This window comes from Jatropha curcas, chromosome 5 (genome assembly GCF_041381405.1).
Source record: "Jatropha curcas cultivar XTBG-Jc1 chromosome 5, XTBG_Jcur_1.0, whole genome shotgun sequence".
In the NCBI taxonomy this organism is placed as follows: domain Eukaryota; kingdom Viridiplantae; phylum Streptophyta; class Magnoliopsida; order Malpighiales; family Euphorbiaceae; genus Jatropha; species Jatropha curcas.
The window spans coordinates 1981798-2002351 of NC_143155.1; the positions used below are offsets into that span (position 1 = coordinate 1981798).

General features: G+C 28.0%; 2 protein-coding genes, 1 long non-coding RNA gene and 1 pseudogene across 3 annotated transcripts; all 4 read right to left on the reverse strand.

Annotated features, from left to right (window-relative positions):
* Positions 1–1134: 1134 nt before the first annotated feature.
* On the reverse strand, positions 1135–2612 carry LOC105637161 (metallothionein-like protein type 2). The gene is made up of 3 exons (XM_012220572.4): positions 2453–2612; positions 1847–1921; positions 1135–1522 (listed from the first exon to the last, which is right to left on the reverse strand). Exons 1-3 carry the CDS (start codon positions 2515–2517, stop codon positions 1429–1431), a joined length of 234 nt encoding a protein of 77 aa, XP_012075962.3. The 5' UTR covers positions 2518–2612; the 3' UTR covers positions 1135–1428.
* An 8710-nt stretch (positions 2613–11322) lies between these two features.
* Positions 11323–12692, reverse strand: LOC105637164 (glutathione S-transferase U7). Its single transcript, XM_089722109.1, has 2 exons — positions 12357–12692; positions 11323–11936 (listed from the first exon to the last, which is right to left on the reverse strand). The coding sequence occupies exons 1-2, from the start codon at positions 12666–12668 to the stop codon at positions 11574–11576; spliced, it is 675 nt and encodes a 224-aa protein (XP_089578235.1). The 5' UTR covers positions 12669–12692; the 3' UTR covers positions 11323–11573.
* An 823-nt stretch (positions 12693–13515) lies between these two features.
* Positions 13516–14693, reverse strand: LOC149496008 ((S)-N-methylcoclaurine 3'-hydroxylase isozyme 2 pseudogene; annotated as a pseudogene).
* Positions 14694–16744: 2051 nt separating this feature from the next.
* LOC105637210 (uncharacterized) lies at positions 16745–17946 on the reverse strand. The gene is made up of 2 exons (XR_016320972.1): positions 17477–17946; positions 16745–17413 (listed from the first exon to the last, which is right to left on the reverse strand). It is a non-coding gene; the product is annotated as an uncharacterized LOC105637210 (long non-coding RNA).
* Between the last annotated feature and the right edge of the window lie 2608 nt (positions 17947–20554).

Sequence of the window (20554 nt, forward strand, 5' to 3'; positions counted from 1 at the left end):
AATCAATTTAGTCTGATTTTTTTATTTGATTGATCGAGTTAATTAACTTGGTTTGATTTGTAATATCAAGTAATTTTAATTTTTGATTTTATTATTTTGAAACTAAATCAGTTATATACTCTTAATTAAAGTTACTAAAATCAAGTCGAATCAAACCACTTTTTTTTAAAAAAAAAAAAAAAATTGGAATCAAACCAAGAACAAAAATATTTTACGGATAAGACTTGGTATATGTGAAAAAAATCGAGAGCTGGGCTTGTAATTGATTTAAAATGTAGTTGGACTACAATTTTGATTTTTATTCAAATGCAATGATGTTGAAATAATCAAAGCATCAAAACCTTCGATAAAATTAATGTAAGTCATAGTCAGTCCGCGGGTTCCATAAAGATAAACTTATTTATTTATTTATTTTAAATTTATTTTCTCTTTCAAAAATACAATTAATTTTTTAATATACCTTTATTTATTATTCCAGTGTTAGAACTACACGAAGCGTGGAGTAATATTAAATAATAAAATAATATTTTATAACATCATTTAAAAAAAATAAAATTATATAATAAAATGATCGTGAAATGTATTACAAAATTGTATATCATTGAGAGATGCAGGAAAAGTTGCAATGTTAACATATACCTTAAATATCTTGAAAAACTTTTCATCAAGATATGCATAACAAAAGTTATGCACTGTATGACCTGAATCAAAAAATGCACACACACTATTAATGTATTTTTCAATAGCGATAATAATATTTAACTAATTATATTGAAATAAGAAATTAAGTACTTTATTATTTCAAGTTTATAATTTATTATAAATGATTATTTATTTATGATTGTTCCCGTATCTCTTGTGTCTGTATTCGTATAACCTAACTCCTGATATGTGAAACTACTCCATACGCCAAGCTAATCAACTAAATATTTTTTTCTTATTACCAAGAAAAAATAAAGTGTTTTTTTTTTTTAAATTACTTTTGTGTCTTTTTTTACCAACTAAATAAATTAGCTAAACACTCTAAGCATAGAAAAAAAAGTCAATAATCCAAAAAATTAAGCACATGGAGAGAGAGAGAGAGAGAGAGAGAGAGAGAGAGAGAGAGAGAGAGAGAGAGGACAAAAACAAAAGTAGACAACAATGAAAGGAGATATATTAACCATTTAATAGCAATATCATAATTGAAGTTCCCCTTCCAAAATAACACAATAGGCTCCTTAAAGAACAACAAAGCAAAAGTTCAAGACAATACATAAAACAAGAAACAACAGGAAATCAAATCCCACATGACAGGGTTTGAGAAGGTACCCATGGCTTCTTTTATTTACACCAAACATGGATTATTACACATAATTCAACTGATTAACCATAAAAGGCCAAGACTAATAACTGCTTTGTTGGAGCCTTTTCCCTTCTGGTTTCTCATTAGCAGTTGCATGGGTCACAGTTGCAGTTTGATCCACACTTGCAGCCATGACCACCCTCAGCTCCAAAGCTCATCTCAGAACTCTCATTCAACCTGCAAAAGCTCAATTAATTTCCTCTTCTTTATGTTCAAATTTTATAAAAATAATCTATTTATTTGTTTTTCATGAAAATTTGAATCTAACAATGAAATTTGGATTAGCAGCACGGAAACGGAAATGAAGAAATGCGGAACGAGGAAACAAAACGGGGATTTTAACAGAGAAATGAAGGAAAACTTTTCTGAAATGCGGAAATGCCCATGACTGGGAGTTTCTGTGCATCATAATTCAGTAGTATTAAAATTATGTTTGAAGTTCAACCATGAGATTTTGGAGTTTGCATAATTTAAACAGAAGGAATAATATTTAAGACATACTTCTTGGAAGGTGCAACTCCTGCAATGAGGGTCTCAGTTCTGGTGCTCTCTGAAATGTCAGGGTACATGCCACATCTGCAACAACAAGGAAAAAATTATGAGTTCTAAACCCATCAATTTGCAAATTGGTATCTCAATTCATGAATTATATGAAATTATAGATTGTTCTAAAAGAAAATTATTAAATAGGACTACAATCAAATCCGGTTTGTTCGGCTCAATATGGTTTTTTAGTTATTTTTGGGCGCTTTTGGTTTAGTTTATGCTTAACGAAAGCAGAATCGAATAGAAAACATTTCGATTTTTCTGTTAAAACCATAGCTAACTAAATATATTAGAAAGCAAATTGAACTGATTTGATTTGATTTGATTCAATGGGTTTTACTAAATATATTAATAAAAGAAATTATATTTTTTAATTTTTCTTTACTGAAAATATGGTATTTCATATATATCAACTTCATATAAAATACTCAAAAGGTGTTTAAGGGAATCCAAGAAAAGAAAAAGGCAGGTAAAAAGAAAAACAAGATTAGAACAATAATCTTTCTACAAGATTAGACAAGGAAATGATTAAAGAGAGATCAGAAAGGACAAGAATTTTACCCTTTGCAGCTGCTGCCGCAGCCGCAGCCAGAACCGCAGCCACAGTTTCCTCCGCAGCAAGACATTTTCTTCTGTTTTAGTGTTTTGGGCTTTGAAGATATAGTTTGGGAATTTGATTGCTCAAAACACTTCAAGGATTGGTTTTAAGTTGCATTATTTCACTCCTATTTATAGAGTAGTAGTGGAAAAAGTTATTTCATATCCACCGTACACGTGGATATATTTAAGGTCACTTAACGTGTGATAGGGAATGAATGATTGCATTGTTCTTTCCGTCTCTCTCTATCCAAGTAATACCAACAAATCTCTTTATTTATCTTCTCCTCGTCATCGTAATTAATAATAATTGTACGCTGATGTGGAAATTTTAAAATCACAATTTGATCATCTAAAATTCTCTGAATAATTGAGAATTTCCTAGGCAATGTAAAAGAAAAGAAAAATTCTATTGGATTAATAATTAAGACATATTTGAATACGCATAAATAGATTGTATTTATTTAAAAAACTTGTCTATATTGGATTCATGATACTGCTTAGGATCAAATCAATGTATTTTCTTTTTTAAGTATATGGTCAAAAATAACGTTTGTTTCACTAAAATTTTTTAATTCCATCGGTCTGGTCCATGAGTAGGAACATAAATTCAGTCTAAATAAAATTTTTTCTTATACTTATAGGCGAACTTTACTTATAAAATTAGGCTCAAGTAAAAACAGTGTATATATATATATATACTTTTAGATTTAAAAATTTAAGCATTTTGTCTATTTTAGACTTAATTTCATTCGCGATTAATGAACTTGTACATTTATAATTTTATCGTACTTCAATTTGTCAAAGATTAGAGACAACAGGTGAAATTAAATCTGTATTTTAGTTTAGAAATATTAGTTTTTGGATGGGTGATTCTTAAAATTCATTGCAAATGAGAAATTAAACTTATAATTAGAATTAGCTCAATAATAAAAATTGTATTTTACAAAGTAGACTTCAAACCCTTGATGATATCATATGATTAATATCCACTTAAAGAAAAAAGTCATACTTACCCACTAGACAAAGTGGTCTACATCAAAGTGAAACAATCCTCCATTTGTTTAAGGATTTAAATCAATTTTCATGTGACAAATCAACAACAACAAAAAAAAAAGATTTAGTAAAGGATACATCAAAACTATTATATTAGGGAAAGAAGATGTCCAGTCCATCAATTGTGGAAATATCGAAATGAAAATGATTTCTTAGCTCACATTAGAATCATCTAAAATATTATTAATTAAAGATCGGTTAAATACATGAATTTATTTTTAAATTTTTTAATTTTAACTGACATTTTCAATTTTGTGAATAACTTACTGTATATTTGATCTTTAAATTTCAATAACATTATATATATTTTTATAATAACAATAATAGCTTTTTGGGTTTTTAAATTTTATGTCTCAATATAGTTTCGATGGATTATTTTTGAAGCAATAATTTTCACATTTTCAACTATTTGATAAGTATTTAATTGATTTGATCCATTGAGTTGAAGCGTTTAATAAAATAATTTTTGCAAATTAAAATAATTTTATGAATTAAAATATTTGATGGATAAAAATAAAAGATTAAAATTAATATAAAATTAAAATAACAAAGTTGAATTTTTCAATGACTGAAGATTGTTTTAAAAGAATTAGGCTTTCAGCTTAATAATGCATGAATCTTGCCGTTTTGTGGATAAATCTCTGCAAACAGCGACGTGATAACGCGACAATTTTGTTTTTTTGTTTTCTTGTTGACAATTTTGATATACCATTTCTATGTTTAACAAGTCATTGTCTCTTCATTAAACAAGTCTTATCCTTCTCTTGTGGGCCTCCAAGAAATGTTGTTGGGTAGGTGAATTTTATTCTAAAAATTTACTATTTTAATTTTTAATTAATGTTTATTTCAATACAGCTGGTTTCTTTTGTCCTCATCTTATTATTATTTTTTTGTCCTCATCTTATTGATTTTTTTTTTTTTTTTTTTTTTTTTGAAAAAGGAAAGTATCTTCATCCCTGCAAGAGGAATAAGAAGCATTAACCAAAGAGCCGGTTAATACCCTTCCACACTTGATTTCCCTAACTAGGCGAAATATTGCGTGTTGCGAATTATTCTATTTATTATATATTATTTTTTATTTTGAAAATACTTTTATTTATATCTCTATACTAAATGAATAATAAAAATAACTTTTCTTTTCTTTTCATTTCTTTTTCATTTAGCTCCTTCAAGATATATATATATATTTTACTCGATCCATGACTTGGTGTATGCTATGGGTCCCTTAATGTCTCCACGGGATAAATACATAAATTATTAATAATTATTTTTTTAATTTTTAGCCAACCAAAATCATGAAATCATTTTAAAAAATTATCAATAAAATTATATTTCTTAATAGAAAGAATAAGATTTGAATTAAATAAGATATCAATGTAACTAATCAAATTCGAAATATTTAAAAATAATAATTTTTTATTTTATTTTTTGCCAATTAAATTAGAGTACAATTTATAATTAAAAAAAATTAACCATGCCATTTTTAAATCAAATTCTGAATTATCTAGATATATTAATTTAAAATAAATTTAAAAAATATAAAAATTTTCAAATGCTTCATATTTATATATATTGATTTAAAATAATAACATTGAAGTTAAATTATGATAATAGTAAATAAATAATAATAATAATAATAAATTATTAAAATTATAAATTATTTTTTTGAAAGGATTAAGTTGTTATTAATAATTTATATAATAATATAATGAAACAAAACATAAATAGACATAATAAGATAATAATAGTAAAATTTTAAGTTTTGAAATGCTTAATTATCTCTATGTATTTATCTATTAAAAAAAAAAAGTTAAAAGCACATCCAATTAGATTATAGAGATATTATATATATTTTTATGTAAAAAATTTTTAATCGGCTATGACTAATGTTATTTTAAAATATCTTAAATTTCATAAGGATAATATCTTAAAAATAATACTCATATTTTTTTTTAAGAAAAACAATTATCAAATTTATTTATTACTATAACTCAAATAACGTTTAAATTTTAGTAAACTAATTTTAGTATCACTTAAATAAGTAGATCCACTTATTAACTGAGAGATTATTAATATTTATTTCAAATAAAATTTATTAAAATAGAAAGATACACCCCCTTGGATAAGTTTTGGCTGTCCAATGTGCTCAAGAATTAATTAATTTAGTTTATAATTATGAGATTTTTTTTATTAGTTAATGCATGAATATATTATTAGTTGTTCCTCTCATTTATACGAGAGTGAGAGGTCTTGAGTTCGAGTCCTCTCGACCAGAGTTATTTTCACTAATTCGGTGAGTTAAGGAGAGGGTTACCCCTGTTGTGTATAGTCCGTAGTATTATTACGGACCATAAAAGCCTCCAGTAAATTAAAATTGCATGAATATATTACTAAGTTAATGCTAAAGAGAAAACACTTGCCTATACCGGATTTATAGTCCCACCTACGGACCAAAACAAAGAAAATTAGAATTTTTTAAACATTGTTTACACTTTATTTTTTTTCCCCAATATATAATCGGAAATATCACTGTTCTAATAAAAAATTTTATTTTCATTTATTTGGTTTATAAATAAGGAAATGAATTCGGTCAGAAGAAGTTTATCCCATATCAAATATGTATTGTTGAGATTACCTAAACAGAAAATTTAATCTCATGCACATTTATATTGATCCAATAATAATACATTTACCAAAGAAAAGTGAAGAATTCATCTGAGCCATGGTTAATCATTGCAAGAGACAAAAGTAAATAACGCAAGTAATTGCATGGGAAAGTAAAAAGTAAATAATGCTGAAGGTGTTACATTTTTGTTTTTGGGGGGTAAGAAATGGAGTAGTTACTTTACTTTACCATTTCAGTACACTTTACAGCTTTACAGCTAAACGATGTTTACAAATCACCAATTCAGTGAAACGACAGTACAATTATTCAACTGAGAAGGGAAAAATAAGTAGTGTGTGATAGGTTTTTCCTACAAGTACAAAAGAAAGAAAGGTAAAGGCCGCCAGGGCCCACATGCAAATATGAGAGGCCTTTGGTTTGGTTTGGGAATCCACTATTCTTGCAAAAAGAATGGTGCATGTGATCTTGTTTTGGTATTTCATTTTCGGTGCTGTTTTTTCAATCACTAGTCAAACACCGCTCTTTATCTTCCACAAAACATACTTTTCTTTTCTTTTCATTTCCCTTTTCATTTCCTTTTCATTTAGCTCCTTCAATATATATATATTTTACTCGATCCATGACTTGGTGTATGCTATGGGTCCCTAAATGTCTCCACGGGACAAATACATATATTCATCCCTTTGAGCTGTAATGCACTTTAATGAAATTTATAATATTGCATTAATACCTTCTTGAATTCTAAAACCATCATCCGACTAGTTTTGGGTTGGAGTCATGGGTGACCCATTTGGCTGCTGGTATACTACCGTAATGAAACTGCCGAATGAGAAGTAAGAGAAGTTTCACTTCGAGAACCAATAGATTGCCTTGTCCTTAATAAGTTTGAAATTTATGTAATTGCTGTCAAATATATAAATTCACTCATGAATTTTATAATTTTAATTCTGTGACACCGTGAACTTTATAAATGACCACTCGTGTACTTAAACTTGCGAATTTTGAAAATATTACACACTTTTCCGCAATAAAAATAATATTTTTTAGGATTTTTGCTTTTATATACAAAATATTAATTTGATATGTAGCTAACGTAACTCTTGAACAATAGTTTTCATAATTTTCAATTATTTAATAGGTATTTAATCGATATAATTTTGTAAGTTAAAGTGTTCTATAAAATGATTTTATAAACTGAAGTGTTTAATAAATATAATTTTATAAATTAAAATATTTAATAGATTAGAGTAGAAATTGAAAATACTATCATACTAAAATAATAAAATTCACGTGTAAATTTATATATTCAGCCTGCCTCGAAGTAAACAGTAAAAGCCATGCTTATAACTATACCCTAGTGAGCCTATATCTCCATCGATAATATTATATTAATATAGATTTCCCACTTCTGGTGGGTCTTGAATTTCCGCTATCCTTTGATTGTGGTGTTTGCTTTTTGTTTTGAATTATTCTCTCTTGAAATTTCAGCATCTTTTAGACTTCATTTTCCTCTTTTTCCCCTCCTCCTGCTACAAAAGGAGACATTTGACTCCATTTCATAATCCAATCATTCTATAAGATTTGACTCCAATTGATTTTAAATTGATGATTCAACCTTCACCTCTCCTTAGTGCATATATTATAAAGTATACGATCCTTCCTGTCTTGGTAGGTATTAATAATAATATAAGAATTTTAATTAGGTTTGGAAATTTTTTTGAGCCTTCCTTTAGAAATTGACGGCCAAAATTTCACTTTTTGGACGGAAATCTTAATTTGAGACTGAAGCATAATTAATAACTATATGCAATTATTTCTTAAAAGTAGAATAACCTATATATTAAATTTGCTATACTTTACGGGCCAAAAAATTAAATGAACTTTTGTAATAAAACTTTTAATTTATGGGCTAAATTAAAATTTTATTTCTATTACTTGTATCCGCTCGGTGACATAACTTTTAGAAGTTAAATGAACTTTTTATAAAACGTTAAACAGTATAACATTTAGCTTTTAATTAAATTTTTTTGACAATAATAATACTCATTGTTTTTCCCTTTCAATTCAACTAATTAAACAACTGATTTTCGTTTTTTATCATTTTAAATGAAACAATTATTTTTATAACATTTTTAATTTAAATCACTATATAAATATGTACCAGCTAAAAGCTAACAGTTATTACAACACTTAACAGCTACTAAAATAGCTAATACTGTGAAACATACCCTAAATGAATTAAAGAGCTAAGGCGGCAGCGAGATTATCTCACTAACTTTAGTTTAAAATAAAAAGTAAAAACCATAAAATCCTAATTGACTTAATAAAAAATGATATATATAGATATATAAATGATAAGTATGCATCTTCTTCTTCTTCTTTTTTTTTTTTTTTTTTTTTTTTTTTTTTATTGGAAGGCCAAATATACTGATGCAATATAATGGGCTTAGTGTATAACATGAGTTTCGTTTCTCTTGACTCATTCAAAATGGTGAAAATTTTTCTGATCGAAGGGATTTAAATTCGAAATATTTTAATCTTCATATTAGTGAGACCAATTAAATCACACCTGATTGATTGCTGATGTACATTTGAATCAAACTTGAATTGAAGTCAAATTCAAAAGGAGAAACATGAATAAGAACAACTTTAAATTAATATATATATATATATATATATATATATATATATATATATATTCCTTTATTGCGATTCAAATGGAAAATTAAAAAAAATATATGTATCAGTTTTCGAAATTATGGATTTTAAATTTTTAATATTTTTATTTTATGATTTATTTTTTCAAGTCTAAAAAATAAATGGCATTTTTTACAAGAAATTAATTAGTATTTGTGAATTTATTAAATTTTAAAATAAAAAGATAATTATGAGAAACTATTATAGCCTATATTTATGCAAAATACCACATCATATCTCTCAAAAAATTCATTAAAATCTTATAACAAAAAGAAAAAAAAAAATCAAACCAAAAGTAAAATTAACTTGCTGGTTAGAGTTCAATTCTGAAGTTGGAAGTGAAAAGACTATACTCTCCAACAAACACAGCAATGGTTCAAAGTACCCATGAAATGTATCCAATAAGCATAATATGAAATAAATTGGCATTTACAAGCAGATTTGAACCAAGTTTTGCAGGAAATAAAATTCCCCATATTCAAATTTAAGCTTGTTACAAGAATTCTTTCCCAGGGCCAAGGGAACAAAATGACCAATTCAGAAAAAACAGTGAACCTAAAAAAATCAGATAAAAACAACTTGATGGACATTTTTGACGGGAAGAACTAGCCAACCCAAGACAAATCACATACAATGAGCATCAAGCAAATTGGAGAACAGATTCTTTTTTGCTTACTTTAATTATCTAAAAATAAAATAAAATAAAAGGAATACTTTCACAAATTCAAAATCAAACTTTCTACAAGCCAAGTGGAAAATATGCAAAAAAAAAAAAAAAAAAAAAAAATCCTCTTAGCTGGAATTCATTGCCGCGAATTTTTTTGATTGGGAACTGATATTTACAACTTTTTTACAAATGGATTCCTTTAGAATTCAATTCTAGAAATTTAATTTCATAAAATTCTATATAACTAAACTAAAACCTATTCAAATTGGTGAAATTTTCAAATGAATCATACAAAATTAAATCACCTAAATTGATATTGACTACATTGCCTCGTCATTTTATTAAAAATGCGTAGCCCTATCTTCAGCTGCTCATATCTGAACTGTCATTATCAGATACATTATTGGTTTTTTACGAAACATTAAACACTCTAATGTTGCCCAACAGACCTTAAAAATAACAGCTTTTTAATTGCCATATTAAACTGACAGAAGCAGTTTTGGTTGCTTTGAACCTCATGAGCAAGAAAAGAGGAGTCTTCTTTTTCATAGAGAAATAGAAATAAAGAGAGACTAATTGTTGTCTTCTTTATTCTTTATTACATGTATTGAATTAATTCAATATTTCCTCTATTGATTTGCTTAATCTTTTCTCCTGTTTTTCATAAACGGATTTTAATTCTTTTACAAGTTTATAGGGAAAAATTGAAGAAAGGGGTTGGGCCCTTCTTGGGGTTGTGGTTATAGAATTTTTTTATTAATGCTACGTAAAGATATCAAAATTTACAGATTATTGTTGGGATTATAACTGATCCCGAGTGGAGTCCGCGGAAAAATACCGATGGTAGAAGTAAAATAAAATTACTATTACCACATATACCTCCAATAATTACGTATTGGATGTTGATAGTCAAATCCACCATAAATAATAACCACAGTAAAAATTAAATAATTACCGTAAATGCCAGATGAAAATTAAGGACACCGAGATTTACGTTGTTCACACTTCAACTGTTATGGGCTATGTCCACGGGACAAAAATTCCGAATAATTCTTCCACTAAAAATAGTAGGTACAAAAGAGATTACAAAAAATAGTGGTACCTTAAGTATTTCCCAAAAACACAAAAAAAAATTATAATCTTCACTATTTTCTCTCTTTCCCAATTTTAGGAATCTATTCCTAAAATTCTATATACTTTATGTATTTCTATTCTTTTTATTTTTGTACATTTTGGTTTAGGAAATCTTATCCCATTTATAGGAGAAGGGGACGCATAATTATCGTGTCCACAAACTGATGCGTTAATTAATTCGTCCATTCTCTCTATTTTTTCTTCGTTCAAACGTGTATGGGTTCCATACATTTGAATCTCCTTTTTTTTCTTTGACTTAAAAAAATGTTGTGTTTTCAACGTGTATGCGGGTCCCACACGTCGGAGGGACCCCCAAAACAATTATTATGTATCAGTAATATGTTTTTATGGTTCTTTGCACAGAAAAGTCTCGTTTGTGGATCAACGAAAAGAAAATCCATTTGGCATTTAAAATTAACGCTTGAAATCGAACTCGATCGATGAAATAATCTCTAGACTGCCAAGAAAATTGGGCACCAGAACTGTGTTTTTCTGAGTCTTTATTGGTGTTTTTCATTTTCTGTATACGTGTGATACGAAATAATATCGATTCCTTTAATCAAGATGGAAAGAAGTTGTTTAATAAGTAAAAATCATTCTTCTTTGTTTTCTAAATATTAATGACAGTAGGTCTTATGAGAAAATTAAAGAAAGTAGAGAATTTGCTGGGAAATTTTATTAAGGAATATATATAGTGCAATCTAATGCATGAAGCATGGGCTCTGGAAAGGATTGATGTATGCAGAAAGAATGTTTCCATGGCCCGAAACCATGATATCGAGGTCATAAAGTGGACCGTTACACGAAAGCGAGCCTTATATATATTATTAGGCCCCAACTATATAGAGGAAGGAAAACAACCAGAGAACAAAAGAAATTATGAAGGAGATGTAACGTATTGCCCTCTATTTGAAAGTAGATGTTGCAGCCTGGAGCTGAAAGAGAGACCTAATATAAGCATAATGTTTCTCTTTAGGAGGCAGGCATTCACTGACAAAATCAATTTGATGAAGCTTTTCCATCCATTTCCACACAACTGGAAATTTCTCTTCACTAATAAATTTTATTTGCAGTACTTCTTGACGGACTTGAAACCAATACACTATAAAAAATGCCACAATGTCTAAGTACCCAATAGTCTCACCTCCAAAGAATTCCTTTTCTTCTAGTTCCTTCTCAAGAATCTTTAGCTGCTCGCCAAGTTCTTCAAGAACCTGCTTTTTCTCTTCCCCTTTGGCCGCTTTGAACTTCGAAGCTATTTTCAAGATCTTCATAGTAGAATTTAGCGTTAGAACACATGAAGTGTGTGGATAATCCACATTTAGCCTAGTGTTTAAAAGGTCAGACCAATAAAATTGAATTCATATAAGTAAAATAATGTTTTTCCATTTATAAAAGTATGAAAATATGAATCAAAATCCGAATATTTTACAAAATGTTATGAATTTCATTTATACTAAGACCTTGTTGGGTAATAGCTTTTGTTAAAAAGTTAAAAGCTATTTTTTATAATGTTTGGTAACAGCATTTGAACTAATTTCTAGCAGGTTAGAGTAGCGTAATGTTAAGCTTTTAACGTTTTATGAAAAACTACTCAAACATCTAAATGCTACTCAAACAACTAACAACTACTAAAATATTTAATTTTGCCGAATAGACCCTAAATAAGGCCTTCGGCTTTTGCTAACCTTTTCATCAATGAATTTAGCCCAGAAACGCACCACGGCTCGATCATAGGGATCTTTAGGCAATATTGGATTATTTTGCCAAGTCTCCTCAATGTAGTCAAGAATGACAAGTGATTCTGAAATTGGTTTTCCATTGTGTATGAGTACAGGAACCTTTTTATGAACTGGATTTGATTGAAGAAGCAGAGGACTCTTATTAAAGAGGTCTTCTTCTATGTAGTGATATTGTATCCCTTTTAGCTTTAGAGCTAATTCTATTCTATGACTAAATGGACTTGCCCATGCTCCAAGTAGCTTCACTTCTTCTGTCATTTTGGACTTTGGTGTAGATTTTAATTATCCAAGGCTTTTATAAAGGAAGTTTACTTCTGTGGCAAGGCAAAGTTTTTCTTGATAAGCAAGCCTATGACCTACTTGCATAATCCAAGTGGTTTCATTCAATATAATATCCAAAGTTGTTGAAATTTTGGTTTTTGAATTGTTGACTAACATAACCTATGTCATTCATGAACTCACCAATTTGTTAAAGATTTTGACTTATTCAATTGCTAATTTATAGAAAACACAAATTATTAAAGATACTACCTCTCTACTGTTAATTCGGACATATCTAAAGACACTTTAAGGATATTTCTAAGAATACTTTAGAGATATATTTGAAAAATTAAAATATATAATATCGTCAGAGATTAATTTGATTTTTTTTAAAAATATTGGTATTTTTTAAATTGTCGATCTATCTCTAAATAAATTAGAACTGTCCCGATTTTCAATATTAATGTTAATTTTGAGAATTTAATTAATTACATTAAAAAAATGAAGTATTTTTTATTTTATATTTATGATCTATTATAAATGGTTGTTCTTTTATTTAAATTATTAATAAATTATGCTCATTTAAATAGTGTGTCCTAAGCATTTTGGTGTTCTACTTTTTAAAAAATTGCAGTATCCGTGTGTGTTCTGTGTTGTAAATTATAATCTTTAGAGAACCATCTAAAGATTAAAGGCGCAAAGATTTCCCGAAGCCCAGGGACAAGGAACAAGCATGGCTTCGAAAATGTGAACGAGTTTGTTCCTCATTTTGCTATGAATCTGCAATGCATAATTATTCTAGTAAATATTGACTGTATATAACAATTGTAAGGTGCTTCAAAGTTCAGGATAAAAGAGTAAGTATTAACCTTTGAATTGGGTTTCTATTAATTTCTGTTTCTAGCTCTTGCTTACGTGTTTTCATGGCTTGTTTGTTCTTGAGAAGCTCAGCCATTGCCCACTCAACTGTTGTGGTAGTACTATCTACACCAGCACTGAATATTTCCTGCAGCAAAAATTGTATATGCCATTTTCGTGAAAAAAGAAATAAAAACTAAAATTGAGTTAACGTTATTGTGTGCATACCATAGCGAGCCAATTGATTTGATCATCATCAAAACCATTTGAAAGGAAAACATCTAAGAAATCTGTATTAGAAGCATTATGTGCATTTGCATATCTTTCTCTTCTTTCCCTGATATGAATTTCCCATAAGCCAAACATTTCTTTAAGACACTATGAGATTTCTCTTCTAATTCCTTGAGGATCTAACTCTGCAAATGTGGGATAAAAATCTGCCAAGTTAGGAGCAGCGCCTAACTCCATCATTCTCCACAGCAAACTTTTCAATTCTTGATTTTGCAAGCTAATAAAATCCTTAGAAAATAAAAGATTAGAAATTGTATTAAAAACCGTAGCAAACACATATGTCTCCAAGATTTACTACTTCTCCCTCTTTGCTACTTAAATATTCTATCATTTCTGTCATTTTCTTTTCCCTTAAAGCAGCTTGTGATTCAACTGCTTTGGCAGAGAAAAGCTCAGTCCTACACATGGCTCTGAAGGACTTTCGGTGATCATTGCATGTGGGATCCCAAACGAGAGATATGCGTTCAAGGACATGGCTTTTATGAGGAACCGCTTTTGGGACAGATCTTGCAGAAAGCAAACGATCATTATCTTTTAGAATTTCAATAGCTGCCTTGGATGAAGAGGCAACAATGACAATTTGAGTGCCTAGCCTAAGTGAAATTAAAGGGCCATGGACTTTGGCAATATTTGTCAATGAAATGTGTAGTTTTTTCCCAATATATATGAGGAATGTTGCCTACGATAGGCCAAGGCCTGGGGCCTGGTGGAAGAAGACGAGGTTTTGAGGGTAGAAAGCAGATTTGCTTGAGAACAATGAAAATAATAGGCAGGAAAACAAGAAAGGAAAGGTACAAGAGACTTGCAGAAAGTGTTTGATCCATGCCGCAAAGAGACTTGAACTGGATTTGCAGAAAGTGCTTTGATGAGAGAGCTTTTTTGTCTCCAAGTATCAAATTGAGCTTTTGCTTGAAAAAGAACAAAGATCAGAAAATCACAGCCAAATTCATGCCATTGTCATTATTTATTTTGTTTGAAAAAACAAGGAGGAAGAAGGACCAAAACAATCACTCCACAAATACCTTGAATTGGCAAGCTGCTTGCCGTGATTATTTATATATATCGATTCAATGATTATGGTGCAGATATTTATATATTATTGAATAATTATTTATAAACAAATAAATAGAAAAATAAGTATAGTTATGCACTGAATTAATTTGTAAATTTTAAAAAAAACACACTCAATTAATAACTCAAATAACCTCTTCAATTTAACCTCTTTAATTAATAAATTTCTATTTTCTTAAAAAAAAAAAACCTCTTCAATATAAGAAATATATATGGAAAACTTTTTTCTTTTAACTAAATAAAAAATAAGAAAATAAGTAATTTCTTCGTCCCATAATATTTTTGTTCTGATTTGAGTTGCGGATTACGAAAACTTAGTTCAATAATTAAACTATAATTTTGCTTTTTTTTTTAATATGTATTCTTATATTAATATCTATTAATCTTAAATGATTCATATTAAATTGTTCTTAAAATTAATCAAACATTTGATTAAATAGAGTTTTCTTTAAAGATTAAAGGTTGTTATTTTAATTTTGTTTACATCCATATTTAATTAATGATAAAGTACTAGTTTTGACTATGTTCCATCGATTTTTTTATATAGACAAAATTTCTATTTTGTGTGTCCCAATTAAATTTAATTTGGACTATGGCCGAAGTGCAAAATCCAAATTGTCATTTGTTTGCTTTGTTATCAGCACCAACTTTTAGAAAACAAGAAAATGGCAAACATGATTGAGTTACCAATGCACAACTGTATTGTCCTTCTTTCTCTGTTTCAGCCAAATTGCACGTAGTTTTTAGGTTTTGTGCTTTCTATATTGTTGCATAATCTGCGTTTAAAACTTCTAACTATGACACACTTTTATTATATGGTCACATATTTCTCATGATCATATCATCGTGTTTAAGTAACATAAAAAAAATATATGCATATTGTAATAGATATTCCATTAGTTAAGAATGAAAAAGTTGTTATACGTCGGATTTGACATTATATAAGCACATTTTATCACAAATTACTTGTGCAAAAAAAAAAAAAAAAAGAGACAAAAAGTGCACGTGTTATATATATAAGTGGGAAACTAAAGATTGTTTAGCGATTTTTTTTTTTAATGCTATCTCTCCAAATGACAACGCTTTAAGAATTACACCTGTTCCTCCATTTTTGAATTTTATATAAGCATGTTTATCACTAAATGTCTTATTTCTTATGTGATATTCTTTCTTTTATATACTCCCTTATTGGTAGCTGCGATCATGCCAGAAGAACATTATATAGTCAGGTTGTTCATCATGATTCAGAATTAATGTGTTTTCTTCTGCATGTAAATCGATAAAGTCCAAAAGACCAATAGTTGGAATGAGCTATTTTCTAAAGTTGTGGGCGAATCAAGAAGTTACAGATGCAGATCAAAGGGATGTGAATCAATTGGTTGTAGGAAGTGAACTTTTGGCTTTTTGTATTTTGTTCGTGCAAATTCTTAGATATGATTCTGATGTTATTTATATGTGGCCATTTGGGAGAAAATTGAGGAGATAATTGATATTATCAAAAATTTTGGCTCCAAAATCAAATTTGCACATACTATCTTTACCAAATGTGCACATTTTTAAAACAAAAATTAAACTTTTATTTTCCACCAATTTTTTTCCATAAAAATGGGAGGATAAAATTTAATCTAAGACACTATTAGATTATTAAGTTGATGTTATTTAGCAAAAAATTAGGTGCAATGTTTGCTGCAATCTGTCCTTTAATTATGGGTATAGGTCATTAAATGTGTTTATGGAGGCTTAACCTATAAAAAAATTCTGACTTATGTGAGTTGTTGCAGAAACACTCTAAACTGATCTTCGTCTCCTTAGCACCCCAAATTAAAAGGTTAGAATATAGAAATAGAAAGAGATAGACTAAAAACGACATTTCTTTTATCAACGACACCCGAAGGGGATATTAAATGAATGGGTATTAAAAAATTATTAAAGTGGGTCTCACGGAATCATGTTGGGTTAATTTAACTCAAGGTGTCAAAACTCACCGTTTTGACACAATACTGACCGTTTTGATAGAGAATCCCACCCGTTGATGCTCCATCATCAATCTCAGTGTCAACAGGGGGCAAAACCCTTTCGGTGGCAAACAACACCTGTCCATCAACTCCATTCCTCGCCTGCGCCACCATCTGCATTACTATACGATGCTGCATCCACAAATCTCCGTTCAATTTCAAGAAACTCTCCAAGCGAAGCCTGTTTAGCTCCACCATCCCTACAAAGCCTCCACCATCTTCACCGCCGAAGAAACACCACCAGAGCTCTTCTATTTCTCTTGGTCTTAGATTTTTCGATTATTAAGGCCAGATGATGATGTACCACTTTTGGTTTCTTTTCACACTGTAGTGAGATTTTCTTACATTCTTGCTTCTTTCACACTCAAGCAGGTTTTGTGTGGTTTAATCAACAATTATTACAGCAGGCAAAGGCTGGTACTCCATTTCTCCAGTAATGGCAATAAAAGTGACGCCCATTAGAGTACCTAAAGTGGTGCTTCTATAATGAAAGATAGATCCTGTAGACTGCATCAAAACCAGAAATTAAAAAATAAATTAAGTGAAGAAATATTTTTTCATTATAGCTACCTCAATGTCGAGTTCGGAGGAAGAAATGGACGAGTTGGTCGGAGAAGACGGTGGATTTTGGGGGAAAAAAAAGAGTTAGTGAAACAGTAACCTTTTAACAACTTGGGTTAAGTTAACTCAACATAGTTTTGTGAGATCCATTTTAATAGTTTTTCATTCCACATCCTAATAGAATGTGAATTTAGGTTGATAATAATATAAAATAGAAAATATTTGGCAAAAATTTCGATTAAAATAATTATTTAATTTATGTGTGAAGTTCGGAGAGAGTATTTTATTTATTGATAAATAGACGTATTAAATAAGAATAAATTAGCAAACTTCAAATATTTTTACTTCTAAAAAAGAAAACAAGGCAATAATTTGAAATGGATCAAAAAAGAATGTAAGATAAAAATTACGGGGCGAAAGAAGTATTTCAAAACGGTGGCCTGTAGTTGATTTGAAAATCCTAACAATACAAATTTTAGAACTCCTCCACTCATTGAGTTTTGATTATCTCCCATATTGTAAAGTGAATCAACTAAAATACAGAGATTCAAATGCCAAATGATGAAATCTCCAAAGGATTTCTAGCTCCACTAGTTGAGTTTTTTATTTTTTATTATTATTATTTTTAAAATTTTTATTTTTTCAAATATTATTATGCAATTAATTTTTCAATTTTTTAGTTGTTTTTACACTTAGAATCATTTTAAGTAACCTGTCAAATTTTCTATTATTAATTTTAATTATGTAGTTTTTAAAGTGCATTTTCTATTTTTTAATAATTAATCGAAATTTCCTGAATAATAAATTTATAGGTCGGTATTAAAAATAAATTTATAGGTTTTTTATACATGTATATTTATACAAAATAAGTGATTTGTGATTAATAATATAATCTCTAAATTATGAGGTGCAAAATAAATTATTTTTTAATTTTTATTCTCATTAATTGAGTAAAAATAATTATTTTTTATAATTAACAAATGATGAATAAATTGAATAAGCGGGAGATGAAACTTTTATAGTGGCTACACTGGACATTACTTCAAGCAGCTACATATGGCTGCATTTTTATTGGATTGTGATTTCCAAGCCATCAATGTCACAGTTTCATTTTTTTACAATTAGTATACCAAAATCTTATCTCTATCTTTAGCAAGTGGAGTCGTGGAGATTGGTTGTCCATTAGCTAGTGAATGCAATTATCATCTCCTTTGAATCGTGCTTATTTAATTTTCACGGTAGAAAAAACGAAAGAAAGACGGTTTTTAGGACGGACGAAGTAATTTATTATTATTTTTAAAAATATTTATATAAATTATTTTTAAATATTATTTTTTCTTTTTTTAAAAAATATATTTTATTTTGCTATTATACGCATATTAAATTTTATATTATTTTTAATAATTCTCGTTAATTTTTATTTATTATTTTAATTTATTTAAGATGAATATAATTAGAAAATTATATGAATAAAATTTTCCTTTAACTATCATTAATTTTCAGTTATTGTTCCAATATAATAATTGCTCATATATTATTTAAGATAGATATAATTAAAAAATTAATTGAATAAAATTGTCCTTCAATCATAATAATTACTATTTTTTTTAATTTATGTGAAAATAAAAAGTGAAATATCTTTTTGAGACGGAGGGAGTATATAAATTGTCATTAATTCTCTAATATTATTATTAATCAATTATATTCAACATAATTTAATTTAATAAATAAGTTATCATATAAAAAATAAATGCTCATACCATTAAACTTGCTTTTATTACAATATAGAGAGTGGCTTAGCAAAGAGTCCACACATTTAATTTTAAAGACTAATGGGCAATTAATTAACTATCAAAAGTCTTCCATTGCATCCAGTACTAACACAAAGATAGAGGTTGGCAGGAAAACTGTAGATGCCTTGATGGTTCAAGAGACTACTGAACGGATTTAGGGATGGAAGAGGAATTATTTTTATAATGTTAAAATATGAAATTATACTCGTTATATACTCTTTATTTTCACTTATCTAATTCGGACTTAATTAAAATTAAGGCTTTTCGCTTCTTCTTATAAATGTATTTGGTGAGGATTGAACCTAAAAGTTTTTTTCACATGCTTAGCATGCATTGCCAACCGAACTACAACCCATAAGTTGCTCAAGTTGTTTTCAATGATGCTATTTAATGAATTTCATTTTCCTTAAAAAAAGTTAATATAATATAACTAAAAATGTAAAATTTGAAAATTTTATATTTCATTTTTAAATTTATTATTTAAATATTTGATTCTATTTAGACAATAATTTAAAATATTTTATTTGGGAGATATAAAAAAGAATATATATATATATATTTCTATTAATATTCTTATTTTCTTTATGTCTGTATAATTTAATTGGATATATTTTTAAAAAATAAATTTGTAAATAGAATATACATACTTAAGCCTTTCAAGATTTTTAAATTTTTACTTTTTAAATTTTATTTTTAAAATAAAATAAACATATGTGTATGTGGGATGACGAATAACTAAAAATTTTAATTTTAAAAATATATGTAATATTTTGTTGTTATATTTATTTATCTATATATGAAGTTGAAATAGAGAGAATTTTTAGAAATATCGATTTCGCACTCTCTTTTCTTAGCATTTTATTTTATTTTTATAAATTTTAGAAATAATTATTTTGTCTTTTTACAAGATTTTGATTTGATGATTAATTTACCTGCTAACTAATTAATCAATTAATGTTTAAAGATAATTGTTAAATGTTAAAAAGTATCTTGTATATTATGTTTTTCATATATCCTTTTTCCTTTAATAAAATTTGAAGTGCATAATTCAATCACCATATATGTATAGACAATAAACCATACTATGTTTTTCACATTTCTTTAAAGTATGAAGTAATAGACTATTGAGCGTTAAGTGCATGCTTAAAATTTTGAACATAAACATGATATTCACACACATTGAACGTAGATTTTAGATTATATTGTAGAATTGTGCATATATAGATATAATGAATTTTAGAAGAATGACGATATAAATTGAATTGAAGTGTGTGTATTTATATATACATACTAC

Bases quoted from the DNA above. Each gene is read 5' to 3' on its own strand.
- LOC105637161 (XM_012220572.4), bottom strand. From the start codon at position 2,517: ATGTCTTGCTGCGGAGGAAACTGTGGCTGCGGTTCTGGCTGCGGCTGC. The intron at 1,922-2,452 runs GTAAAATTCTTG...TTGTTGTTGCAG, and splicing joins TGCGGCAGCAGCTGCAAAGG to ATGTGGCATGTACCCTGACA. The intron at 1,523-1,846 runs GTATGTCTTAAA...GAGCTTTTGCAG, and splicing joins GGAGTTGCACCTTCCAAGAA to GTTGAATGAGAGTTCTGAGA.
- LOC105637164 (XM_089722109.1), bottom strand. From the start codon at position 12,668: ATGACAGAAGAAGTGAAGCTACTTGGAGCATGGGCAAGTCCATTTAGT. The intron at 11,937-12,356 runs GTTAGCAAAAGC...TCTACTATGAAG, and splicing joins CTAAATTCATTGATGAAAAG to ATCTTGAAAATAGCTTCGAA.